This window comes from Octopus bimaculoides, chromosome 28 (genome assembly GCF_046866305.1).
Source record: "Octopus bimaculoides isolate indiv1 chromosome 28, ASM4686630v1, whole genome shotgun sequence".
Taxonomy (NCBI): Eukaryota; Metazoa; Mollusca; class Cephalopoda; order Octopoda; family Octopodidae; genus Octopus; species Octopus bimaculoides.
Window position 1 is genome coordinate 21,692,231 of NC_142955.1, and position 26,658 is coordinate 21,718,888.

The following is a 26,658-nucleotide window of genomic DNA, read 5'->3' on the forward strand; positions in this document are numbered from 1 at the left end:
AGGTGCTTCAATTTAAGTACCTAATTCAATTGACTCTTACTTATATTCTATATGTATATAATGTGTGAGTGTACACATGTTCATACATACAGGAACATATCCACATGTTGAATGACAAATCCATGCATGTTTCCTTCTTATTAAACCTCCTCAAAGAAGAGGTTTTACTTGTGCATACTAGATCCCAGAATGAATGAAAGAGATAAACTGATAAAATTCTGTTCAAGAAATGAAAGCAAGACAAAATCTAAATTAAAAAAAGGGGTATACAAATGTAAACACATACATACATATATTATATATACATACATACACAATGGTGTAATGAGTCTGATTTTTCTAAGTACAGTGACAACTCCAAGATTCACAATAAAAAAGTCAAAGATATATAACGGTAGATTTTATAGGTTTTTATTCTCAATTACAAATCAGGAAAACTGGTAAAAATGAAATATAAACATTAATTCTAATTTAATTTTACAGTTGAAATATTTGTAATTAATAGATTTTATTTATTTCTTAAATTTCACTGTAAACAACAACATACTTTTCGTTTTTTTATTTTGCTCAATTTTACAGAGAAAACATTTAGTCATTTCATACACTTGATATAATCACAACACACAGACCAAAATTGCAAGGTTTAATACAGAAGCCATAACACTAAATTTCGCTCACTTTCTCCAAGAAAGCAGTTACTGTTGATTCTCTGGAACAATCCTACAACATAGTAACCAATACTGTTGTAGGTGCAGGTGGCTGAGTAAGAAACTTGCTTCCCAACCACATGGTTCCAGGTTCAGTCCCTCTGCGCGGCACCTTGGACAAGTGTCTTTTACTATAGTCTCAGGTTAACCAAAGCCTCATGAGTGGAAACTGAAACCAGGTTATCAGACATTACACATTGCTGGTGTTGCTGGTCACAGTGTATTTTTGCATTATTTTAGCCTCCAAATGACGTTACCCCACTGGCTAGGCAAGCAGGTCAATATTTCCCCCTGATTGAAAGGCGGGCAGAAGCAACATGAAATGAAGTGTTTCACTCAAGAACACAACATGTCACCCAATCAGGGAATCAAACCTACAATCTAGCAATTGCGAGTGCAACAGCCTAACCACTAGACTACATGCCGTCACAGTCTGTTTGTATCCTACCTCTGCTCGACAACCAGTGTTGGTGTGTTTACATCCAGTAACATATCAGTTCAGCAAAAAGCAACTGATACAATAAGAATCAGGTTTTAAAAAAAAGTTCTGGTGTCGATTTTGTGCCCTAGCATGGCTGCAGTCAAATGACTGAAACAAGTAAAAGATAGAAAAAAAAAAAAAAAGATACAAGTGAAATACTGGCATATGAACCTCATAATAAGAAAATATGACAAAACAGTGATGGCAACATTGTTCAATACTCTTTTTTACTCTCTTTTACTTGTTTCAGTCACTTGCCTGTGGCCATGCTGGAGCACTGCCTTTAGTCGAGCAAATCAACCCCAGGACTTATTCTTTGGAAGCCCAGTACTTATTCTATTGGTCTCTTTTGCCGAACCGCTAAGTTACAGGGACGTAAACACACCAGAATCGGTTGTCAAGCAATGTTGGGGGGGGGGGGACAAACACAGACACACATATATATATACACATATACATATATACGACGGGCTTCTTTCAGTTTCCGTCTACCAAATCCACTCACAAGGCTTTGGTCGGCCCGAGGCTATAGTAGAAGACACTTTTCCAAGGTGCCACGCAGTGGGACTGAACCCGGAACCATGTGGTTGATAAGCAAGCTACTTTATTTCATTTTAATTTGCCATAAAGGCAGTACACAGAGAGTAGCTATGGGCTGGACAAAGACATTAATGAGATGAGATGAATGGTGATTAATATGGTATTAATGGGAGAAGACAAGAGCCGCCCGCCGAACTCTGCTTACCACACAGCCACTCCTGCGCCTATGTGCATTGTCTGTCACTAATACCAAGAAAATTACTTGCAAAAATATTGTTGTGGTTACACTTGTATTCAACAAACATTCTCATCATCAATCCTTTCATTTATGAAAGGAAAATATTTTACTTTGGTTCTCCTAAGATTTCTAATGTAAAACATTTTTAGGTATAGAAATATTTAGTAAGATCATCAACCAGATTAATGGGTTGAGGACAGAGCTGAGAAGAAAGTTCTTCCTGTGGTCATCCTTCAGTACTTTGGAAGACGAGGAACAAAGTACCAAAAGATGACCTCAGAACGCTAAACCTTTCAGTTGAGATGACAAATGACCAAAGATATATGACAACTTGCTGTACTCAAGAAAGTACATCCTTCACAGCAGAAGTGTTAACGTTGCATCCCCTGGTGAAGTGGATTGGCCTGCAAGAGCCTTTTACTGGCACCACATAAAGTGGTTGGCATTAGGAAGGGCATCCAGCAGTAGAAGCCAAACCAAATCAGACTGGAACCTGGTGCGGCTCCTGGCTTGCCTGCTCCGATCAAAGCATCCAACCCATGTAAAATGGACATTGAAGGATGATGATGATGATGATATGCCTATAAATATAGCCCTAAGACCATAAGATCACCTTGGGATAACATTTACAAACAAAATTATCTTTTATAATCAAGATGGCTTTACATTATTCCAAATATATACACCCAGTTTATAAACAATGACAGCAGTGATGATCAATGTTCTTTTGTTGCCAATACCTGGCTTCAAAAAAAAAAAAGTCCTGAGGTTGATTTGTTCACCTAAAACTCTTCAAGATGGTACCCCAGCATGGCTGCAGTCAAATGACTGAAACAAGTGATGGCGTTTACTCTAGCCCAAGTCTGTAATAAAGTCCCAAAATATTTTAAAACATTCAGAAAACTGAAGACCTGGGATTAAATTTAATTAATGACTTTTATTCACATCATGTGTTCTCAGACCCCACACTGTTGATTTCTTCCATAAAAATCAGCATGATAGCAACCCATCTGAGAAATAAGCCCTGTAAAATGGTAGCGAGAGTTGCTCGCCATTCTCCATGGTAGTGTTCTTTGCTGTTATGTCTGCTTGATACACCTGAACACACTGTTGAGATTGGGGTGTACAGCCTGTCCCCTACCCCATACACACATTTTCATTGCTTAATTCCCATTTTCTTTTTGTTGAATGAGTTTTGGGGTTGATTTCTAATTTCACTTGTATTTTTCTATAGCAAAAGGTTCTGATAAGTCATTCATTTTGATTATCAGTTGCAGAAACAATCATTAATAGAATAAAGAAATACCACAAAAGAAAAAGAAAAAGAAAGAAAATAAAAATAAAACCTAGCCAAGAAGGCCTGTTCTTTTATGAGACAAACTTCCTGTTTTTCAACTCTACATTAGCAACTACAAACATTTTGTGCTAATTTATGGCACAAGTGAACAATGTCTGTTACTGAAAAAACTTCTCAATTATTTTCAAAATTAACTGAAACAAAGCTATTGTATTTCAACAGAAGTATAACGAAAGCTTTAGTCCTTTCAGTTGCAAACATACATTTTCATAGGACGTATAAGTGTACGTTAGCGTCCGTGCAAGACTTACGCTAACGTGACGCACATTTTTAAGTTGAAAGATAATACTTATTGATATCCTTTACAAGTTAAGGGACAGCTTTATCAATATCAACTTTCACTCAAGACAGTTAAAATATACACTCGTAAATGGGTGTAAAATAAGCAGCTTTAAAATAGCGATTATTTCAACTACTACAACTGTTGTAGAAAAACTGCTGACTACCAAAAAACAAAAAAACCTTATAAAACTGGTGACCCCGACTAGATTCCAACACGCAGCCCGACGTTCTCAAGGACGTTTACAAAATGGTGACCCATTGCCAGCTTCATAACCAACCACTCTTTCTCCTTATCACATTTTATCGTCTATTTTGTCTTCTAGGGGGGATATCTGTAGCGTACTTCTCTCTCTCTTATATATACACGAATACGGACATAGCGGATAACAGCTAGCCTTCGGCCACACCTTTGGACCCTGTTGTGTCCACCACTCTGACTGGTTGGTATTGGCGCAGTTTGTCTCCAGTTCTATTGCGCACCAAGAAGCAACCCAACCAATCGCAGCCTTCAGATAAGGTCACACGAGACAGTCTTTTTCTGATCCCCAGTTTGAGCCGACAGGTCAGTTGGTTTCAGACATTGAGAAATTTGAGTTGAGTTGTCGATAACGGAGAGTTTTTGAAGTAAGTTGCAACGTTGAATATTTGTTGTTGAAAAATTGGTTGTTAATTATTGTTGTTGATTGTTTATATTGTTCGTTGTTTTTTCTCTCTTCCCATTGGGGGGAAAATGGAGAAAGCGCCGGTGGGTGGCCTGAGTTATGCGGCCACCACTGGAAGAGGAACAGAAGCGGAAAAACTGGAAACAATTGAAATTAAGGTGGAGCTGAAGAAAATGAAAGGATGTGAGAAGTTGCTGGCAAAAGTCGGAGACACATTGAAGTTGACACCGCCTGCGGAGCTGATAAGCAATGTAAGAAAAAGAACTGTGGTATTTAAAACCATGAAAATCGCAACAAGAAAGATAGAGCTCACGACAGTGGAGGAGATTGAGGAACGTTTGAAAAGTATCAGGAAGCAAACAACGTTTGTAACAAGAGGAAGAAAGTATGCCACCGTGGAGGTACGCTTCGCAACAGAAGAGGAAGCAATTAAGAACTCCATGGAGGCTATACAATCGGAGGAATGGGTGGTGGCAAACGTGTGGCCAGAGTGCGAATAGGCAAAGTACCCCCAGAGCTGGAAGAAACATGGCTGATGACAGCAATAATGTTCAATATTAAGGAAGAGGCCAAGATACTGAAGGCCACAAGAACACAAAGTATTGACTACTGGGGATATGGAATTGAACTCACTATCCAGGCAACAGTGGAAGATTTAAATAGAATCGATGAGGACATAGTGCTGCCCGACGACCTAAGATTGAGAGTGAAAGTGGAGGGCAGGCCGCCTACATGTTTTGCATGTGGCGAGAAAGGCCACATGAAGGCGAGATGCCCGCAGAGAGAACAGACAGAAAAGCAGGAGAACACGAACCAGGTAGTACAGGCAGAGACAGAAGAAAATACAACGGAGGAGGGATTCACGGTAGTGGAAAGAAAACGGAGAAGTGGAAGAACGAACTCGCCACCAGAGAACCAGAAAAAGAAGAAAGAAGAGGTGGAAAAGAAAGCTGTGACAAGAGGGAAGGCAGACGAAGAGGTGACGGAGCAAGAAAGAGAGAAGGCAACTACTAAACAGGTGGATTTACAGAAGGAGGGAACAGTGAGAAGGACGCAGGTTTCCCCAGCGAAGGAAGAAGATTCGAGAGTTCAAACATGCGAGGATGAAATGGAGAAATGATTTGGAGTTGAAGAAGGAAATACACCAGTAGCAGAAGAAGAAAAGAAAAAACCAAGAAGAGGAAAAAACAAATGGAATTTTGTGACATATTAAAAAAATAAGGAGACGGAGAAAAAAATTCTAAAATTCAAGCATATAAGAATAAAGTTACCCACAGATGTGTACTCTGAAAATGTGAAGGCCATTGTGGTCGATAGGTACACATACAGGAAACTGAAAGACACGTGCGGAGACAAAATTGATACGCCCGGAGTAGCAGTGGAGTTCGACGAGCTGCCACCAGTGATCGAACTCAAGGACTTGGAGCCTTTTATGAGATATTAAAAAGAAGGAAAAAAATTAAAAAAAGAGTAAAATTGTTTTGAAACAAAAAAAAAAGAATGATTACGAGAAAATAATTTCTCCTAGCCGGAAGGGAGGGAGCAGGGGGGGGGGCTGTCTTGATCCGTCAAAGCTTGGTCATGCAGATACATACAATCTTTTCCACTTTTTGTGGGGAAGGAAAACGCCACTTGTGAGGCTGAGACATCTCCGGTGCCACCTGGATGGTGAGCAGGTGTGGTCAGCGCTTGCCGAGCAGAACTTCCAAAAGTATAGGCCCCTTGCGAACTTAGGAGCATGGATCAAGTGAAGACCTAAGATGGGGGAATGGCAGGTGGAGTGCAAACAAGCACTTTCCCTCTTCTCCCAGGTGAGCAATGCTAGCAGCAGGGTTACCACAGCAGATATTTATAGCAGGTTGGTAAAGCTTAAGTCTGACAATGTCTAAGGGAGACTCTGGGCTTCGACAAGAAACAGCCAGTCAGCCTGTTCGGGAGGACCTTTGGGTTGGGATTCCTGGATAACTACCAGAAATCCTTGACCTGGCTGTGCTACCGATCAGCCTTACCGGTTCGGGAAAGGTTATCAAGGCACAGATATGACACTTCCCCCATGTGTCCGAGGTGCGGGTGCGACAGTGAAATGGTGACGCATGCCTTCGTACACTGTGAGGAGCTGAGCGATTTGATAACCTATGCCGAACAACTGATATCGGATACAGAAGAAGTACAGCTCTCGACTGAGTCCATGATTAAGATTGTACTGCTTTCCTCCCTTTCCAAAGAGAAGAAGACAGTATTTCTCTGTGTATTAACCATAGTGAAAGAAACGGTATGGAAGGAATTGTGACAGGACAGTTCATCTCCAGACGAGGACTGGTGAACCATTTCATCGCCCATCTTGTTTTCAAGATCCGTCTGGAGAGGAGGAGCCTGCTGCAAAGAGTGTTTTCAAAAAGATGGAAGGATATCGTAAGAAAGCTGAATATGCAAGGAGCCATGCCAACACGGCCGCACCGGACATTGAAGGTAAAGAAAAGACACAAAATGGGGGGAAAAAAAAAAGGAAATCAACCGGCGGGTTAGTAAGACAACCCAAACTAAAAAAGACATTTTAAAACATTTTATTTTATATATATTTTTATGTTCATTATAACATCCATCATAACACCCATTCAATAGAACACTCGTAAAAGGCTGAAGACCATATATATGTTTCTGTCTGTCCTTGTTTGTCCCCTCTATGTATCCTATTTATTAGGAATAAAAAGAAAATCTTTCGCCTCCAGCCTGGATTCTTCGCTGACATTTTGCTTTTGCAATTTTGCTCATTGCACCATAAGGTCAGTTTGTGTGAATATTGCTGTTATTATTACATTTGTGCTTGTCGGTTTCCCGTAAGGGAAACGTTGTTGGAATTGTTGTACATATATTGTGAACTATGATCCTCCGCCTTTGGGGGAAGGATTTTGTTGTGAAACATTGAATGATTTTTCCGTTTTTGAAAAATGTTATAAGTTTTGTACCGTTATACGGGATAGATTAAAAAGTGTGATAATGACCTCTATGAAAGAAAGGTCAATATTGAATTTTGCAGCAGCCGTTGGCGGCCGTGAACAAATAGACTTAAAAATTGAAGAGAGCCAAGCCTTTTTGGCATGATCTCCGAAAAGAACGGGGAGGCGAAAATTACGCCTCCCCCACCCCCCACCAGTGAATTACAAAATAAAATTAAAGAGAAAACCATAATTTATAAATCTTACAATGTGGAAACCAAAAAATTCGAACACTTGGAGGAAAGCACTATAGAGAAGTGTCTTGGCGCTACTATGCGCGAAATTAAATATTTAACAAGAGGCACAAGATTCGCCACGATAGAAGCAAGGTTCGAGTCGACAGAGCAGGCGAAGGAGTATTCAACTCGAACCCTGCAAAGTGGCAAAATTCTTTTACTGCCATTATATCTGGGACGTAGGACGCCCCGGATAAAGATTTAAAATATTCCCCCCCCCCCCCGGAGGTAGAGGTAGGCTGGATTGTGGCCACCCTACTTTATAAGAGGGAAGATAAAAATCAACATTATACAAATTACAAGAGACGGACCCAAAAATTGGCGGGGCCAGACCCTCGAGATTCTGGCCAAAGCCACAACTAACGATTTGGAAGAGCTGCCTGAGACGACAGTTATGGAAGACGTGACCATTCCCATACACGTGGAAGGCAGAAAACCACGCTGTTTTAAGTGCGGGAAGAAAGGTCACATAAAGGAAAAGTGTCCTGACAACCAAAAAGTAGACCAGCCTACCTCTACCCCCACCACTAAGAGAGATGACCCCCAGGTGGGAACATCGGCAACCGAAAAACTGAAACCAAAAATAAAAGGTTACACCTGCGGCCAGAGAGACAAGTAGAACCCATACAGTAACCAAAGAAGGTGCACTCCCGGCCAAGGAGGACGTAACCAAGAATGCACCCACCAAAGAGGGTGAACTCCCGGCCAAGGAGGCCGTTACCAGGAGTTCATCCAACCAAGAGACGGCAACCCCAGGAGTGACCGCCTTGTATGAACTAGTCACAGACAGTGAGAAAGAAAGGCTAGACCCCACAGATGGCTAGCAAGTATGTTCGAGGAAGAGGACGAGGAAGACGGAGTCCCCGAACAAACAAGGAAGACTAAAGTAGCAAAACCAGGGAAGAAAAAAGGGAAAAAGATGTCCTTTATAGACATCCCGATAATTATACCGAAACCGGTGGATCGAGTGACAGTCGCATACCGGAGAAAAAACAAAGTCCCTTTGTCATAGCAAAGATAGCAAGGACTCTGTTCTTTGATCTGAACAAATTACATCCCAATGACATAGGCATACTAAAAGAGTCAAAAAAAGTGTTCGATCCATTGGTTGAACCCTCCATGGAGGGTACCCTTTACAGTAGGAACGGATTTGCTACGTCAGCAAACTTGCAAAAAGAATATGAATATTGCCCTGAAAAAAGCGTTATCCAACACTACCATATTGGTGTATCCAAAACCAGACGTCCCACTGTGTTTACTCATCAATGCATTCGATTCCGGAATTGGATGAAGCAAAGTCATTCCTTTGCTTACTTCAAAGGCATACACATGCCTATCACATCTAAACACCTTTAAACACAACAATTAGCATTAACCACAACACAGGCATGAAGTAGATTCGATCCAAATTTCAAGTAACAGTTCAAGAGAACCTTTCTCATGGTGGAAAAATAGTTTTTCTATGACAGCAGTTTTACATTTGCCAGATTGCATTATCTAGGCTGAAATAATGTCTTCACCACTTGACCCTTCTAACCTCTTCTACTTCACCAAAAGCTAGAATTAAAATAACAAGTACCACCAACGAAAACCACTGTTCTCAACGATATGTCTATCCTTCTGGATAGCTATAAATACAAGAACCTTCAAGCAAAACCCAGTTAGTCACTTGGTGGTTGGGAGTGTGTTTATTATTCAAAGGGGTGTCAAAAATTCTTATCTGTTTGAAAAAGTGTTTTGTTATTATTGTTTGTGGTTTCCCGTAAGGGTAACATTGTTAACCTGTTAGACGTAAGTCTTCGTTGAAATTGTTATCGTTCCCTATGGGGGGAAGGAAATAACAATATTGTATTCGGACATTAAAACTTTTTCAAAAACCCAGGCCGCATATAGAGGTCACACGACCTATCAAAGACATCAAGCGTGACCAATAGCCATATATGGCAATACAGCTCACACTGAAACAGGTGGGAATGTAGCATAACCAAATATGGAAATTCAACTGAGACACCATCTTGTTACTTTGTGTTTGTTGGGTCCCCGTAAGGGAAACGTTGTTGAATTTTTCTTTGTATATACATTGTGAACTGCGATCCTCCTCCTTTTGGGAAAAGACATTTTGGAAAAAACTGTTAATAACAATTTCTTCATTGAAATTTGAACTGCGCTCCCGCTTGGGACACACTGTTATCTTTTTTTATCTGTTAAAATATTGTAAGAAATGTCTTCCAAGGAAGAAAATGCCATAAATTTTGCTGCAGCCGTAGGCAGACACGAAATCATCACGCTGAGAATTGAAGAAATTCAAACCTATTATGGTATGATTACTGAAAAGGACAGTGAAAAGTAAACTATCGCCACCCAGTGAAATAAAAAATAAAATTAAAGATGATTATTTACAAGACTTTTAATACCGAATAAAAAAAAATTTTTGAATTTTTAGAGGAAAACACAATTGAAAAAGGTCTCAGCCCAACGATGAAAGAAATGAAATACGAGCTGCAGAGAAGAAAAACGAATGCTCTACACACCTGGTCAGGAATGCTGCCACCATGACAGCTGAGCGAGCTCCCTACACCTTACAACAGACATATACTCTGCTGCAGACTTCCATTCAACAAAGAGCTCATAGACAAGGATTTTCAACGCCATGCAACTCACAATGGTTATAAAAGGCTGTAGGAAAATTTCTGCTTGTGTATTTTGCACTGAGTGGGTGCTACACAATTTCCTTACATCAATGTTTGAGGAAAAATTAGCAGAACAAGGAAGCATCCGAATATAAAACAATCTTTTATTCTGTATGTACAAAAATGTACATCTCGGGATAATAAGTCGCCAGGTCTGGTGTGGATACAGCAAAGTTGAAGTTAATCATTCTTTCTGAAGACAATATAACACCTTAGAACACTCAGTGGTCAGGTATAGAAACAGCAAAGTTGGAGTTAATAATACTTTGTGAAGGTATTCTTCACAGAACTCCAGCAAAATCAGAGCTGGTCAATTACCGAGCATCCAGGACAGGAGCGTAGGCCAAAATTGAGAGCTGCTAAGGACACATCTGCATGGTTCAGCGGCTGCGTCCAAAACACTAGCGAGAAACGCCATGAAATTTTTCCGCAAGTTCCAAGCGCATGCTCTTGAGGGAACTTCTGTAGGCCTTCCAGAAGACTCCGACTCGCGCATGCATGCTGAAAACTCTCAAAATTGACTTCACTACAAGGCTTTCCATTACAACCCTAACCTTCATTATGATTGCCACCCAGATATAAACATTGGAGATATTGTGGTATGACGTCAGTGACTGGGGAGGCTGACCGGAAGGGCGAGTTGACCGGAAGAGGAAAAAGGGCAGAGGGAGCCTTGATCGGGATTCGTGCCCTTTTCGAACAGGGTTGTGGGTAGGAGAGGACGTGCCAAGCGACGGTCTAGGTTTGGGAGAAGCAGCTGCTATTCCTAGTGTTCTTTGGGTCGGGGCAAGCTTCAAGGATTGGATACCGCAAGACAGATTCGCAGTCGACGAAAGGAAAACCGAGGTAAGGCGGTTACATCTACTCGCATGCATACACCACAGATATGTCCATCACTTGCTCTTTCTGCAATGCTAATAAGTGGTTCAGAGAAACTCCTGCGATATGTTGCGCTAATGGAAAAGTCAACCCCACTCCGCTGCAGGATCCACCACAGCTGTTAAAGTCATTCTACGATGGCACAAATACAGAGTCGAAACATTTCCTAAATAACATCCGCAAGTACAATTGTGCATTCCAAATGACATCTTTCGGTGCTAATGTTGTTCAAGAAGACGGGTTTATGCCAACTTTCAAAGTGCAGGGACAGGTTTACCATAGGATAGGTTCACTCGAATCTGCTGAAAATCAAGATCCTCAATGCCTTCAAGTGCACTTTGTAGGTAATTTAAATGAACAAGCCACCCGACAAAACTCCGTTTCCACTGGTACTAACCTTCACTTGATAATGCAACTGCAAGACCTTTTGCACCAGAAAAACAGCTCTGTATACGCAGCTTCAAGTATACCTTGGAAACAGAAGCTTCATCAAATTTTAATGTTGTCATTGATGCCAAGAAAAGACCATCCAGGGAACATGCAGGCCGTTACAATGCACCCACATGCAATGAAATAGCTGTACTCCTTCATGGAGAACAGCACAATCCGAGAGACATTGTCCTTAGGTGACGTAACACCACCCTCCAACGAATTAGTGAAACACGTCGATCCTACGATACGCTTCAATATCCACTTGTTTCTTAATGGTGAGGATGGCTACCACATCGGTGTACGACAGCAACATCCCCAAAATCGTAATGAATATCTCAACAAGCCAGTATCCTGCATGGACTTCTACTCATACCGATTTATGACCCGAAACAACTGCTGTAATCACCTCTACAGGCTCGAGAGCTGTTTCATCAATTTGCAGTCGATAGGTGCGCAAAAATGGAATCAGAGAGATTGTGTTTCATCAGATCACATCAAGAAAAATTGCGCACTAACGGCTACATCCATCTCCGAGATGCCATCAACGATGATGCTGCTGTGGGGATAAATATCACCTTTCAGCATTAACACTGCCTCTATCACTAATATATATATATATATATATATATATATATTGTAATTAGCAGGAGAGAGATGTTCACATGTCTTGCAACATAAGAATCAAAGGTGTGAGGTGTTCAGGATTGCAAGACTGTGTGTAAGAAAGAACGGACTCCGAGGAGACTGGATGGAAACTGACGAACCCAATGCTCGGATACGAGCTGGAGCTAATCACTGATGACAAAGGGCAGGGAAATGCTATTATGGGACTGTGAACAAAGAGTGGAGAAAACAGAGATTAAAAATAAGAGATTTGTGCCAATGCCACACAGAAACACCCAGCACACTGTAAATTGGTTGGTGTTAGGAAGGGCATCCGGCCATAGAAACCATACCAAAATAAACTATTGCCTGGACAGCTCCTGTCAAACTGTCCAACCCATGCCAGCATGGAAAATGGACATTAAATGATGATGACTTCATAACTGTAAAGTAAACTTTCCTTATATAAACACGAAGGGGCCACTGTTAGCCACTACAACAAACACAATGATGATTAAAGTTATAATTTCTATACTGAAGGTTTACTCTTTTACTTGTTTCAGTCATTTGACTGCGGCCATGCTGGAGCACCACCTTTAGTGGAGCAAATCGACCCCAGGACTTATTCTTTGTAAGCCTAGTACTTATTCTATCGGTCTCTTTTGCCGAACTGCTAAGTTACGGGGACGTAAACACACCAGCATCGGTTGTCAAGCGATATTGGGGGGACAAACACAGACACACAAACATATATATATATATATATATATACAATATATACGACGGGCTTCTTTTGGTTTCAGTCTACCAAATCCACTCACAAGGCTTTGGTCGGCCCGAGGCTGTAGTGGAAGACACCTGCCCAAGGTGCCACGCAGTGGGACTGAACCGAGAACCATGTGGTTGGTAAGCAAGCTACTTACCACACAGCCACTGATTATTTTCCTATTTGCAAAAGAGATGAAAATATGTCATTAAAAAACAAATGCTTTTATAAGTACCACCAAAGTAAATTTTTAACATTTTCATTGCTTATTTCTAATGAAATACATTGCCATCATTACAATACATTGTGAAAAATAAAAATTTAGTAAAATAATTGTCATGATTAAGCAAACGTTTTCAACATAAACTTGAAATTTTGATGGAATTTTTAAATTCAGATTTAAAACAGGAAGTTTGAATCATTCAACCCAGGGCAGTTTCAGGCAGGCTAGTATGAAGAGGGTTACACACGCATACACACATATATATATATATATATATATATATATATATATATATAGTGTTTTAATTCAGAGTAATGACATTTTAGAACCATTCAGTTAAAATGTATAAAGTAATTCCTTTATATATGTGGAATTTGTCATCTTGATGAACCAAAAAAAGTGTGTGCATGTGTTTGTGTGTGTGTATATCTACACACACACACACACATACATATATATATATATATATATATATATATATATATATATAATTAAGTGGAGAATGGAGAAACAAACACAAGAAGAAGCAAGTCAATTGGGCCTAGTTAGCCATTGATTTAATTATGTGGAGATTATATAATTAAATCAATGTCTAACTAGCCCAATTGACTTGCTTCTTCTTGTGTTTGTTTCTCCATTCTCCACTTAATTATAATTACAAACTGCGGTTTAAATAATAAATTACCTGCCTCTGGATACCTTCTAACGAAGACGGTACCCACACAAGTAATCTCTAGGAGTGCCTTCGGATTTAACTACCCCCTGGTTGCTTAGATACTTCAGACTACCCCTGAAACATTGAAGCAATCCTATCATATATATATATATATATTAAAGTTTATTTTTATGTTCAGTTATAATAAAAAAATTTTACATTAACCTGATGGTGGATAACCCTATACTTTTGAAGTGTACAAATTTATTATTCTTAAACAAGAATGTCACTGACAGTGACTGCGAAGGTTCAGTCAGCTAACCCATCACCAGACTTAAAGATAACATCTATGCAAGATATAATAGCAGTGTGATGAAGACTTAGCTGGCCAAAACTTCGAAGTCACTAACAACATTCTTGTTTAAGAATAATATGTGTGAGTGTGTATGCATGTATATGTACAAATGATACCTTTAAGATAACATTTACATGACATGTGCCGAAAAGAATAATAAATTTCACTGCCCATTTTACTAGTAATAGCAGTCAAAATTATAAACGTGACAAAGTAGGAATAGTTTATGCAGAATGAACTCTCTGCTGGATGCAGAACTGAAGGAGCAGAAATAATGGGAGAACATATTTGGTAAATGTAAGTTACATACCACCTCTCTGTACAAATCTACAGCTTTCTGTCTCTATATGAACAGAACAATAGATGAAGACTTTTCATCACATTCTTCTTCATTATTATTGCAGTTGTTTTTAGCAGCACCAATATTCACTACAATCATCCTCATCATCACATCAGTTCATCTTTGGCTGGGCTATCTCCTGGACACTTTCCAACTGGTTGAACACAAAATCAGCCATATCAAGGAAACATTCCGTACAACTGGCGATGCATAACTCGGTGTGATTGTCCAGCTTCTGTCTGGTCTTGTCCACACACACACACACACGTCCCATCACTGCTCATTCAGGTGGTGCATCAGCAGCTGGAACTTCTGCTTTTGTGATTCGATCCTCAGGATCTGCTGCACGCATGCATCCTTCAAGATGTTCGACATCATAAGGAAGAGAGATTGGTGGAAATTGATGGGATTTCAAGTGAGACGTGGCCAGTTTGCAGGCTGAAAGAAATTGAAAAAGTTATTGCGAAGAAAATATGTTTGGCTTGATTTTATATACACACACATACAGAAACATACTACCATTTTGCTGGAATTATCCATTGATTCATATGGTAAATGTTATATATACTGGCACCTGTACCAGTGGGGCACTAAGAGCACCGTCCGAGCGTGGCCGTTGCCAGTACTGCTTTTACATGCCACAGGCACGAGGGCCAGTCTCACAGTACTGGCAACGGCCACGCTCAAAAAGGTGTTTTTTACGTGCCACCTGCACGGGAGCCAGTCCAGCAGCACTGGCAATGACCTCGCTCGAATGATTTTCTAACGTGCCACCAACACAAGTGCTAGAAGGCAACGCTGGTAACGATTACACTCAAATGGAGCTATTTATGGGCCACCAGCACAGAAGCCAGACAGCTGCTCTGGCAATGAAAACGCTCAGACAGTGCTGTTAGTGCTCCACTGGCACAGGTGCCAGTCATCGAGTATGGTTCAATTACGATTTCACTTGCTACACATACATATATATTTGATGATGATGATGACATACACACACAAGTTATCAAGATTAAAACTCATTCAGCTCTTTAGCAATTAGACCAACCATATCTGGCCAAAATGTTCTACTTGTTTCATGTTCAAATAAGGCAGATCTGATCTCTTACACCTACCCAACAATGTAATCCTACAAATAAACAATCACAGCATTAAAATCTCAAAACTATGAGATAATGCATAATTAATTCAAAACTATGTGAACAAATAAGCAACACATTTGGCAAAAAAATCTGAATGTTAAAGGGTTCGTTTATATTGCACACTTCAAAAACAACACTTTATATTTAATTACAAAGCAGAACAAATTAGTAAATATCAACATTATGAGTACAAATTTTGAAAATATTCACCTTCTGCAGCTTTTATAATGCGTCGCATTGTTGTACGAGGAACGCCAATTTCTTGCGACAGTCTTCGCACAGATTTCTTCGGACTTTTTTGAAGCTCGTTTATGACAGATACACGTGTCTCGTTTGATATCACAGGGCGACCACTTCGAAATTTGTCGTGCACACTGCCTGTTGCACGAAATTTTTGGACCAATCGACCGACTGTCGTATGCGATACGGCTTTTCCAGGATGCCTTTGGTTGAAGGTGTCAGCAACGGTTCTATTCGTTGCACCATCACGACCAGACAGAAAAATAAGTTCAACACGCTCCGGAATTGTCAAAGACATGTTTCAGTTATTCTAAAATTGAATAAAATAAATAAGAGAATGATGAAAACACATATTTGTACATGATGAACCAAATGAATAATAATAATAATAATAATCCTTTCTACAACAGGCACAAGACCTGAAATTTGGGGAAGGGGATAGTCGATTACATTGAGCCTGAAAGATTGAAAGGCAAAGTTGACCTCAGCGGAATTTGAACTCAGAACGTAAAGTCAGACAAAATACCGTTAAGCATTTTACCATGTATGCTAATGATTCTGACAGCTCATTGCTTTAACAAAACGAATAATGATTTCAAATTTTGGCACAAGGCCAGCAATTTTGGGGAAGGGCTAGGTCAATTATATCTGTGTAGCTAGTCTTTTATACCAAGAGAAACCAATGTACATAATAACACTTCCAATCAGCTAAGATCAAAAGTCACAAGAGCCACTGCCTGATTATTATTATTATTATTATTAACGCTACTCAACCCAAAAAATTGTAACTGGTTCTGAACTGTTTATTTTGATGAGATCATCATGTCGTGCCATCAATTACACTGACCCCAAGTGTTTCACTGGTACTTAATTTACTGATCCCAAAAGGATGAAAGGCCTGTAAAAATATTCATTTAACAAAAACCAGAAGGGTAAGGATTCTTTTTTTTTTTTTTTTTTTTTCCAATTAATTGTAATGTATATCATCAAAATGTATGTGGAAACAAAGAGTGTGAATATCCAAACCTCCTCTCACACGGCCTGAAAAATATTTTCACTTGCTAATCAACCACATGGTTCCGGGTTCAGTCCCACTGCGTGGCACCTTGGGGCAAGTGTCTTCTACTATAGCCTAGGGCCGACCAAAGCCTTGTGAGTGGATTTGGTTGACGGAAACTGAAAGGCGGCGGCGAGCTGGCAGACACGTTAGCACGCCGGGCGAAATGCTTAGCGGTATTTCGTCTGTCTTTACGTTCTGAGTTCAAATTCCGCCGAGGTCGACTTTGCCTTTCATCCTTTCGGGGTCGATTAAATAAGTACCAGTTACACACTGGAGGTCGATATAATCGACTTAATCCGTTTGTCTGACCTTGTTTGTCCCCTCTGTGAGTAGCCCCTTGTGGGCAGTGAAGAAACAAGAAACTGAAAGAAGCCCGTCGTATATATGTATATATATATATATATATTCTGCTCACATGTAACCTGTGCTCAACTCTCTCTTTTTCACTCCAGCCACTATGAAGGCGAGACGAAGTGTTTTTTCTCCGTCCAGCTTCGTCATATCACCAGCATTCAATATCAGATTCGCGTTTGGCCCTACGGCTTTTTAATGTTGTTTTCACTGTCCATTTTTTCCTTTCTTGGTTTGTGTTTGCCACCTTGGAATCCTCTGTTTAGTGGGTCGATCCACTACTCAGGAAGAGACTATTCTAGAGTGCGTTCTGCTTTATCTTCGAAACGCCTAGTTAGAATAGAGGCAGCTGATGAAGGAATAATCCCAAGTGGCTATCTGCTTTCTTATGTGTTCGTTCCGTTGTCTGTAGTTTATTTTTCTAACCTTGATATGCATCTATATACACATGTAGATGTAAGTATGTACATATGTGTGTATACATGCATATATATTCTTTGTATTAATATATATATGTGTATGTGTGTGTGTGTGTGTATATGTTTGTCCCCCCACCAACATCGCTTGACAACCGATGCTGGTGTGTTTACGTCCCGGTAACTTAGCGGTTTGGCAAAAGTGACAGATAGAATAAGTACTAGGCTTACAAAGAATAAGTCCTGGGGTCGAATAAGGAAACAAAGACGGTCGGAGGGAGGGGAGACACACTTGTGTAGGGATGCCTTGAAAATGTGATGCAAGTAAAAAAAAAACAGGAAAAATCACGACCCCCCCAAAATCTGCCATAATCATTTGTTAATTCCTAAAACTTGTCCGGGTGTCTGATATTATGTTTCTGAATGTGAGCATAGCGTGCAAAAAACAGTTTACCTTTTCTTGGGAAATGGAATGAATGAATTCTCTTGCTGGTTCGACTGGCGCCACATAAAAGCGAAAGACTGAGCGACGTCCCATCTGGCGGTTAACAATTGCAATAGAAACAAGTTCGACAACTCTTGGTTCACTAACTACAGTTTTTTTTTTCTTTGACTTTATTTTGGGTTTCACTTTCGGGGAAATGGGTATTTTTTTCACCTGTCCAAGCTTTTTACCAAAGATAAAAATCTCGGATTAGGTCGACCCTCGTAAGCAACTGGTACTTTAATTTATCGACCCCGGCAGCAGTATAGAAAAACGAAACAGGAAAAACAAAAGATCGCCATCCCAACTTATGTGGACCACCTATTATAGTTGACGCCCGTCCCTGTAATTGTTTTGATATGATTAAAAAATAAATCAACCTGGTTTGCTCTCCCTAACAAGTTTTGATTCCACACTTCGGATATAATGTTGTTGGCACTCCGTCGAGGGTTCCAGTTGATCCGATCAACGGAACAGCCTGCTCGTGAAATTAACGTGTGTGTGGCTGAGCACTCCACAGACACGTGTACCCTTAACGTAGTTCTCGGGGATATTCAGCGTGACAAGGCTGACCCTTTGAATTACAGGCACAACAATAACAGGAAGTAAGAGAGAGAAAGTTGTGGTGAACGAGTACAGCACGGTTCGCCACCATCCCCTGCCGGAGCCTCGTAGAACTTTAGATGTTTTCGCTTAATAAACACTCACAACGCGCGGTCTGGGAATCGAAACCGCGATTCTATGACCGCAAGTCCGCTACACTAACCACTGGGCCATTGCGCCTCCACTCGGATATAATTACCTGTTAGTAAAACAAGCTCAGTCGACCAAGAGTTATTGGACTTGATTTATCGTTATACACCAGATGTCACTCAATAGACTTCATGTCATGTTTCGTATACGGCAGAGGGCACATGCTATGATGAGGACTTGAGGGTCATCCACAGAAAAGACCGCTAAAAGGTGAATTTTATATATATATATATATATATATAAACGGTGGAGAACCCTTTACGGTTGGTGCACTTTCTTTGTTTTCTCATAACTGTGAGGAATGATTAGCCTTTTTAAAAAATATATATTATACTATGTTACCTCTACACATTGCGCTCAAATAGAAAACCAACATAAAATTATACATACTCATATTGTTCCTGTTTGCATCATCATCCATATATATAATATATATACCGTTCTACATCTTAGAGTGTGTTTCTTCTTTCGATTTCATGTTTATATATTTGTATATATATATAATAATAATAATATTAGGGATAAAATCCAAAATTACAGGTAAAAACTCAATTAAAATCAATTTATTAAAAATTAAAATTAAATTAAGCTTCACAGTATAAAATATATATTAACATATAGTATTAGAGAAAAGAACCAAGGTTTATTAACTCATCGATGAAAATCCACTGTCACGTATAGAAACAGTGGATTTTCATCGATGAGTTCATAAACCTTGGTTCTTTTCCCTAGTACTATATACTTTTACACTTTTACTTGTTTCAGTCTTTTGACTGCGGCCATGCTGGAGCACCGCCTTTAGTCGAAGAAATCGACCCCAGGACTTATTCTTTGGAAGCCTAGTACTTATTCTATCGGTCTCTTTTGCCGAACCACTAAGTTACGGGGACATAAACACACCAGCATCGGTTGTCAAGCGATGTTGGGGGGACAAACACAGACATACAAACACACACACACACATACACATATACGACGGGCTTCTTTCAGTTTCCGTCTACCAAATCCACTCACAAGGCATTGGTCGGCCCGAGGCTATAGTAGAAGGCACTTGCCCAAGATGCCACGCAGTGGGACTGAACCCGGGACCATGTGGTTGGTAAGTAAGCTACTTACCACACAGCCACTCCTGCGCCTATTATATATATATATAGTGATGCAAACTATAGCTATATTGCTGTAACTATCACATCTTTCTGATCAGTGATCCAGTCTTCGATGTCCGGGGTTGCTTTAGAAAATTTTGAGTAGGCAATAATTTTTGTAAACTGTATTCTCTAAATCCGAGGGTGCACCATTATTGAATAGTGAGGGTCAGTGCGGCACTATCATGCTATTAGCTGTCAGAAGTGAAAGTGCTCACTACTAGTGAAGTATGCACCCCTTTAGCAACGGGCATGATCCGGGTTCGGTTTCTAATTGTATCCCTGCTACATATATCTGATACAAGTGTATAACTTCATACACACACACACACGCATATCTATATCTATATATATATATATGTATGTATGTATTATCTGGCACATATAATGTCGCAAACGTACATCACCACATGAACGTCCCACTTCAAACATATTTTCCTCATTATAACTTTCTATTTCTTTCAGTTTTCACACTTGAAACCACGACCATCTCTACCAATCTCTCTTTCGCACCATGTCAAACGTCTTGAAGGATGCACGCGTGCAGCAGTTCTTGGAGATCGAATCCCAGAAACAGAAATTCCAGCAGCTGGTACATACTCTGAATGAGCAATGTTGGGACATATGTGTGGACAAGACCGGACAGAAGTTGGACAGTCGCACCGAGTCATGCATCGCCAACTGTGTGGAACGTTTCATTGATACGACCAATTTTGTGGTCAACCGACTGGAAAGTGTCCAGGTGACGGGGCCAGACGAAGATGAACTCATGTTGTGACGACGATGATAGTGAATGATCGTGGTGGTGATGAAAATGACGAGGAGGGTAAAGATTATGGTGAAGGTGCCTTTGTAGACAAAGTGATAGAGCTGTTTACGTAGAACCGCACACATACGTAAAGGTGGTAATGTTTTGGTTTTCGTTCATAAAATAAATTAATCCTCTATTTCTTGTGGAGAGTAACATTCTTTCAGTTTCGTCCCACAAGAGACAGCTTATTTGACGTAAACTGTTCCTTCTTTACTGGTACTTTACCATTATAATCTTAACTGCTGTTTCTAGCATAAATGTTAACTTGAATGCTGTTGATTGTAACTTCGAAGTTTCGGCCAGACCGAAACTTTGAAGTCATTGTCAACAACATTCTTGTTTAAAAATAAATCTGTATTCTACAAAAGTGTAGAGTAACCCATCAAATTAATGCCATTTTATTTTCTATTGTAACTGAACATAAAAAACAGTCGTTAATCTATCAACTCCATTACTGACCGGTCATAACCAGCGACTTTTACACACACACACACACTCATATTATATATATGTGTGTATGTATTTAGGCGTGGCACAAGCATGTTTAAGAAGTTTGCTTCGCAATCACATGGTTTCCTGTTTAGTACCTTGGGCAAGTATCTTCCACAATATTTCCAGGCTGACCAATGCCTTGTGAGTGAATTTTGTTAACAAACTGTGTGTGTCTTTCTGTTAATTTCCCCATCACCGTTTATCTTTAAATGACATTGTTGGGTAGTTGTGAGAGGCCAGATGTGGACAGTTTCAACATAAAAACAAGTTGATTATTTGGGTCAGATATAGCTGGTCTAAATGTTAAAGCAGCGGTTCTCAACTAGGTCCATACAGGCCCTGAAATTCCAAATATAAGATTTATAGGGAACAACATAACAAAATAGTATATTAGGGATCCGCAATAAAATCTGAAGGCCCCTGAGAAAAGTTTGCATTAGATCAGTGGTTCCCAGCCTTTTCACTACCAAGGAACTCCTTTATTTAAATGAGTTTTCCCACAGACCTCAGGATATTGAAAGGTCTGTCAGCTTAACATGTTCCCGGACTACCCGGTACTACCATTGTGGACCACAGGTTGGGAACCACTGCGGTACTATTCAAGAAGAGTGGTCCCGGTGCGCACACTTGCGCTAGCTAATCATGACTAGTTGATCCTACAACGACTATTTAGCGCGAATGCGCAAAACATGTATGAGGGTTTTTTTTTAAACAAAGTAAATAAATTTTTTTTTTTTTTGTTGAATCTTCCCCATCTTAGTCTTAAAACGTCGTTTTACGTTCTTCCAAGGTGTATTTTGGTGTCGCATCTATTTCAGTAATCCCATTGTACGACGCACTCCAACAATCAGAACATATAGTCGTCCCTGGTTTGATAAATTTTTTAATAAGTGGAAGAAGAGTTTCAGAAGAACGGTCAGGTACAAAGTCTAAAAACCTATTTTTATCCTCTCTATCCCATCCGCTGTTGTATTTGCACATCATAGATTCATCTGTTTCTACGATCTGCCCAAGTCCACCAATTTGGTAGGGGTTACGCAAAAGATAATTACTTGTAATGTCCCTCATGTACTGACACCATTGAACAACAGTAGATTTTGAAACGACTCTTTACCAAAAACAGGTAGTGTATAATTTATTTACTTTGTTTAGAAAAAAACCCTCATAACATGTTTTGTGCATGACGCGCACTCGCGCTAGGTAATCGTAGGATCGACTAGCGAGTGCGCGCACCAGGACCACTCTTCTTGAATAGTACCACAAACTGCTTTAGATGTAGGTATTGCAAGAAACAGCTAGGTTTCTTTCTCTAACATTTTTTGTAATTCAACTAACACAAATTAATGTCTCAAAAAGAAAATAGGAATTTTGAAAGAAGTTTTGATAAAATTAAGTTTTTAAACATCAAATGGCTTTCAGGGTCCACCAGGAATAAAATAGTAATCAAAGGGGTCCGTAGAGAAAAAAAATGGTGGAGAACCCTTTCGGGTTATGCTGACTGAAATTGCCATAACTACAGTTTGGTGCACTTTCTTTGTTTTCTCACAACTGAGAAATGCATAGCCTTTTTTTTTAATGAAATTTTACACCCTATTTAAGGATGTAGATTATGTTGATAAAAATTAAGAAAAAAGTAAATTATTTTTGGCAGTGTTTTGGATCAATTTCTATCATCTCTGGGCATCACTGCAGGGACTTTCGTACCAACAATTTCTCCAAGTTTAGCGTTTTTCAAAAAACATTGCCATTGCATAATCTACACCCTTTAAAATATATTTCTATAAAATGTCTTTTAAAAATATGCATTCCAAAGAAAACTATGAGGAAGCAAAGACAGGTGTGGGTGGACAATGATCTGAAACTTCTCCAAAAAATAAAATTCTTTAATGTTATGAATATAATCCTTCAAATAAGTCTCTGCAAATTTTACTGCAAAATGTTTTTTTCAGAAAGTTGCGAGAAAACAAAACTGAGGGACACCAAACTGTAGTTATGTCTTGTTTTTAGATATATATTTTATAAATGTGTCTCTTCCCTTCTTAGCGGGGCCCAATTAGGGTATTGTCAATGGGACCCACTTCTCAACAAAAGCTGAAGATGGATGTTTTATGCTTTGTGTAGTAGGCCAGACCCAGCCAAAAGGCGTTGAGGGCTTCAGCTTCCACCTTTAGTCACAATAATTCATCATAGTGTCCTCTGCTTGAGCGTGTGTGCAGGGCCCAACTTGAACAAATATGTCTAACAGACTTAAACCAGCCCTGCTTCTTACCTAGTATATCACTTCTATTATGTACTGAAGCTCAAGATCCTATGAAACATTTCATTTCAGCAGGATTACTCAGGACAAAGTGAAGAGATTCAAATTCAACTCCTTAACTTTTCATTGATTAAATTGAACGTTAAACTAGGACATCACCCTGGTGTTAAGCGATGATTATGTAATAAATGATTTCTTACATATTTCACAGTGGAAAGGGCTTTTTTTGCCCTGTATTTGTGTGTTTTTCAGTGACCATTAATAATAGGTTTTCCTGTATATCACAGTGGAAGAGTTTTGCTTCGGTATGACTAAATTTATCAACCATAAACACTAGAATCAGCAGAGAAGAAAGATATACCACATATATCACAGTGAAAATGTTTTCCTTTTTTTTGTTTTTGAGTTCCTCTTATGAAAAGAAGCTAAACATTACCCATAATAATATATATACAGGTCACGGTTTCAAAGCGATGAAAATATTTTGGCAAACTCAGTTTAAATGTTGAAGTGAATCTAATGGTTTTTGTGGGTTTTTAAATGGCTTACAAACACCTTCCATGCTGCAGTTTTTGTTTTAGCACACGATCTCAGATCAAGTCACTTGCTATGCAAGTACATCTCTGTAAAAATATATACACACACACACACATATATATATATATATATATATATATATATATATATATATACTGTGGAGGCGCATGGCTTAGTGGTTAGGGTGTCAGCATCATGACTGTAAGATTGTGGTTTCGATTTCTGGACCAGGCGACGCATTGTGTTCTTGAGCAAAACACTTCATTTCACGTTGCTCCAGTTCCACTCAGATGGCAAAAATGAGTAACGCTGCGATGGACTGGCGTCCCGTCCGGTTGGGGAACACATACGCCATTGAAACTGGGAAACCGGGGCCCATGAGCCTCGCTAGGCTTTAAAAGGGCACATTTATTATTTTTTTTACATCTATATATATGTGTGTGTGTTTGTGTGTGTATATATATATATATAAGGAGCTAACCATAATGATGTGTATGTGTGTATATATATATATATATATATATATATACACACACACAGGTATATTCACACATATACAAAATTGTGTGCTCATACATTAATGTGTAGGCATATACACACTTGTGTGTATTTTGATGTTGAAGCTTCATTTTATTATCAATTCTGCAAAGCAGAGACAACTTGGAGAGACCATCAGGGGTTGATGATGCAAATAAACTCTGCTGTGTGTATATTTTATTTTTCCAAGACATTTATGGTAAACATATGTAAATGTGTATAATGCAATAAATAATAAACTCACATTTATACACATGCACAGATGTATATATCCATATGTATAGATTTCAACATGCAGACATGCAAGTGAATTTCCACAAAGACTTCAAGAAGACGATGTATACACTAACATAACTGTGTGTATAGTCTGTAGTATGTGTGTGATATATATTTATATATATATATATATATACATACATAGATGGCTACACCATGCTCCAAGCTGTAGAAACTCTGCCAAATCAGATTGGAGCCTGGTGTAGCCATCTGGTTTCACCAGTCCTCAGTCAAATCGTCCAACCCATGCCAGCATGGAAAGCGGACGTTAAACGACGACGATGAGGAGGAGGAGGATATATCTCTCCTTACCATATTTCTGTTGGCATGCTGATTTTGTTTGAATTGATTTTGAAACTAATAAAAACTTTAGTAAAATAGCTTTGTTGTTATTATTAAGCTAGTATTTGGAACATAAATTAACATGAAAGGTTTTAATTAAGATCATTTTAAAACAAGTGATTTGTGTCATTAAAACCAGGGACAGTTTCTGGTGAGTTGGTTTCAAGTTTTAAAACAATTCTTTAAATGAGAATGACTGCAAAATAATAATTATTTCCTTAACCCATTACCTCCCATAATTCTATTAACTGGAATTTTTTAATGAAACTTTGATTTCTAGCATAAAACAGCCTAGAAACACGCTGGAATGATCAAAATAAAATTTTAAATAGAAATAAGTGAGATATTGGGTGAAAAATTAGCAAACCTCATTTGAATATCAGAGAAATGTACCTAGTAGATATAGCAAAAAGGTTAGATATGTGTAAATATTGACAGATAATTACGAAATTTGTAATTTTTAAGTGATCACATACGAGATCACTGGTAGGTAATGGGTTAAGAAAAAAACATAATTTGAACAAGTTATTACAACTCATTGACCCTTTAGCATTTGAATTGGCTACACCCAGCTGAAATATTCTACCTGCTTTATGTCCACATTGTCCTGATCTGGCCTCTCACACCAACCCTTCAATATCATTCTAAAAATTAATAATTACCTCATCAAAATCTCATAACTACAAGATAATGCATGATTAATTTAAAATTATACTCTTTTACTTGTTTCAGTCAAGATGTGCTATAAGCAACAGCTAAATTGCCCGTAAATCACACACAAAACTAAAAAAAAAAAATTTTTGCATAATCATATGAATTCCAGTGCATAGAACACAAATTCCCGAAAATATTTTGAAAATTCTAAAAAAATTTAAAATGTTATTAGGTGCTTAAACCAGAATTTGACCAAATAATTTATATGTAAGAAGAGGTGGTGGTGAAAATCAATCTCAAAGTTCACAGGAGAAGATAACGAACCACAAGAATTGGTTGAAATTCTAGAGGTGTAAAGCCATCGAATTATCAATAACGTCATTGGCTCCGGCAATAAAGCAAAGTATCTAAAGGGAGACAACTTACGAAGGACGACAATTTCAAGTGAAATAAAAGTTGAAAAGTTTTTCGTTAATGTCAAACGTTGCTTGGCATTTATCCCTCGGGTTGGTCCTGATTATGCAGTTCTATAACAGAGAACGTTCCAGCCGTGACCAACCCGTCTATTTTAGGGTACTTGGATAACATTTTCCAATGTGCCAATATTCAAGACGATACTGATCACATATGAAGTGGAAGTGATTTGATTGCTATTTCTAGCAGATCAAAAAGCAAAAACAAATATAGATTCACCTTGGTTCATATGATAGTAAGAGGAGAGA

At 39.0% G+C, this 26,658-nt stretch overlaps 2 protein-coding genes across 3 annotated transcripts; one reads left to right on the forward strand and one right to left on the reverse strand.

Moving 5' to 3' along the window:
• Nucleotides 1-389: 389 nt before the first annotated feature.
• Nucleotides 390-18,240, reverse strand: LOC106878457 (uncharacterized). Its single transcript, XM_014927669.3, has 3 exons — nucleotides 18,103-18,240; nucleotides 15,792-16,131; nucleotides 390-14,880 (listed from the first exon to the last, which is right to left on the reverse strand). The coding sequence occupies exons 2-3, from the start codon at nucleotides 16,117-16,119 to the stop codon at nucleotides 14,723-14,725; spliced, it is 486 nt and encodes a 161-aa protein (XP_014783155.1). The 5' UTR covers nucleotides 16,120-16,131; nucleotides 18,103-18,240; the 3' UTR covers nucleotides 390-14,722.
• A 25-nt stretch (nucleotides 18,241-18,265) lies between these two features.
• Nucleotides 18,266-25,320, forward strand: LOC149130735 (mitochondrial import inner membrane translocase subunit Tim8 A-like). Of its 2 annotated transcripts, none has more exons than XM_089344269.1 (2): nucleotides 18,266-19,095; nucleotides 20,496-25,320. In XM_089344269.1, the coding sequence occupies exon 2, from the start codon at nucleotides 20,545-20,547 to the stop codon at nucleotides 20,806-20,808; it is 264 nt and encodes an 87-aa protein (XP_089200395.1). In that variant the 5' UTR covers nucleotides 18,266-19,095; nucleotides 20,496-20,544; the 3' UTR covers nucleotides 20,809-25,320. The 2 variants fall into 2 exon arrangements, with proteins under 2 accessions (XP_089200395.1, XP_089200394.1); XM_089344268.1 differs by having other exon boundaries at nucleotides 18,920-19,148.
• Nucleotides 25,321-26,658: the final 1,338 nt, after the last annotated feature.

Bases quoted from the DNA above. Each gene is read 5' to 3' on its own strand.
- LOC106878457 (XM_014927669.3), bottom strand. From the start codon at position 16,119: ATGTCTTTGACAATTCCGGAGCGTGTTGAACTTATTTTTCTGTCTGGT. The intron at 14,881-15,791 runs GTGAATATTTTC...AATTTCTTTCAG, and splicing joins CATTATAAAAGCTGCAGAAG to CCTGCAAACTGGCCACGTCT.
- LOC149130735 (XM_089344269.1), top strand. From the start codon at position 20,545: ATGTCAAACGTCTTGAAGGATGCACGCGTGCAGCAGTTCTTGGAGATC.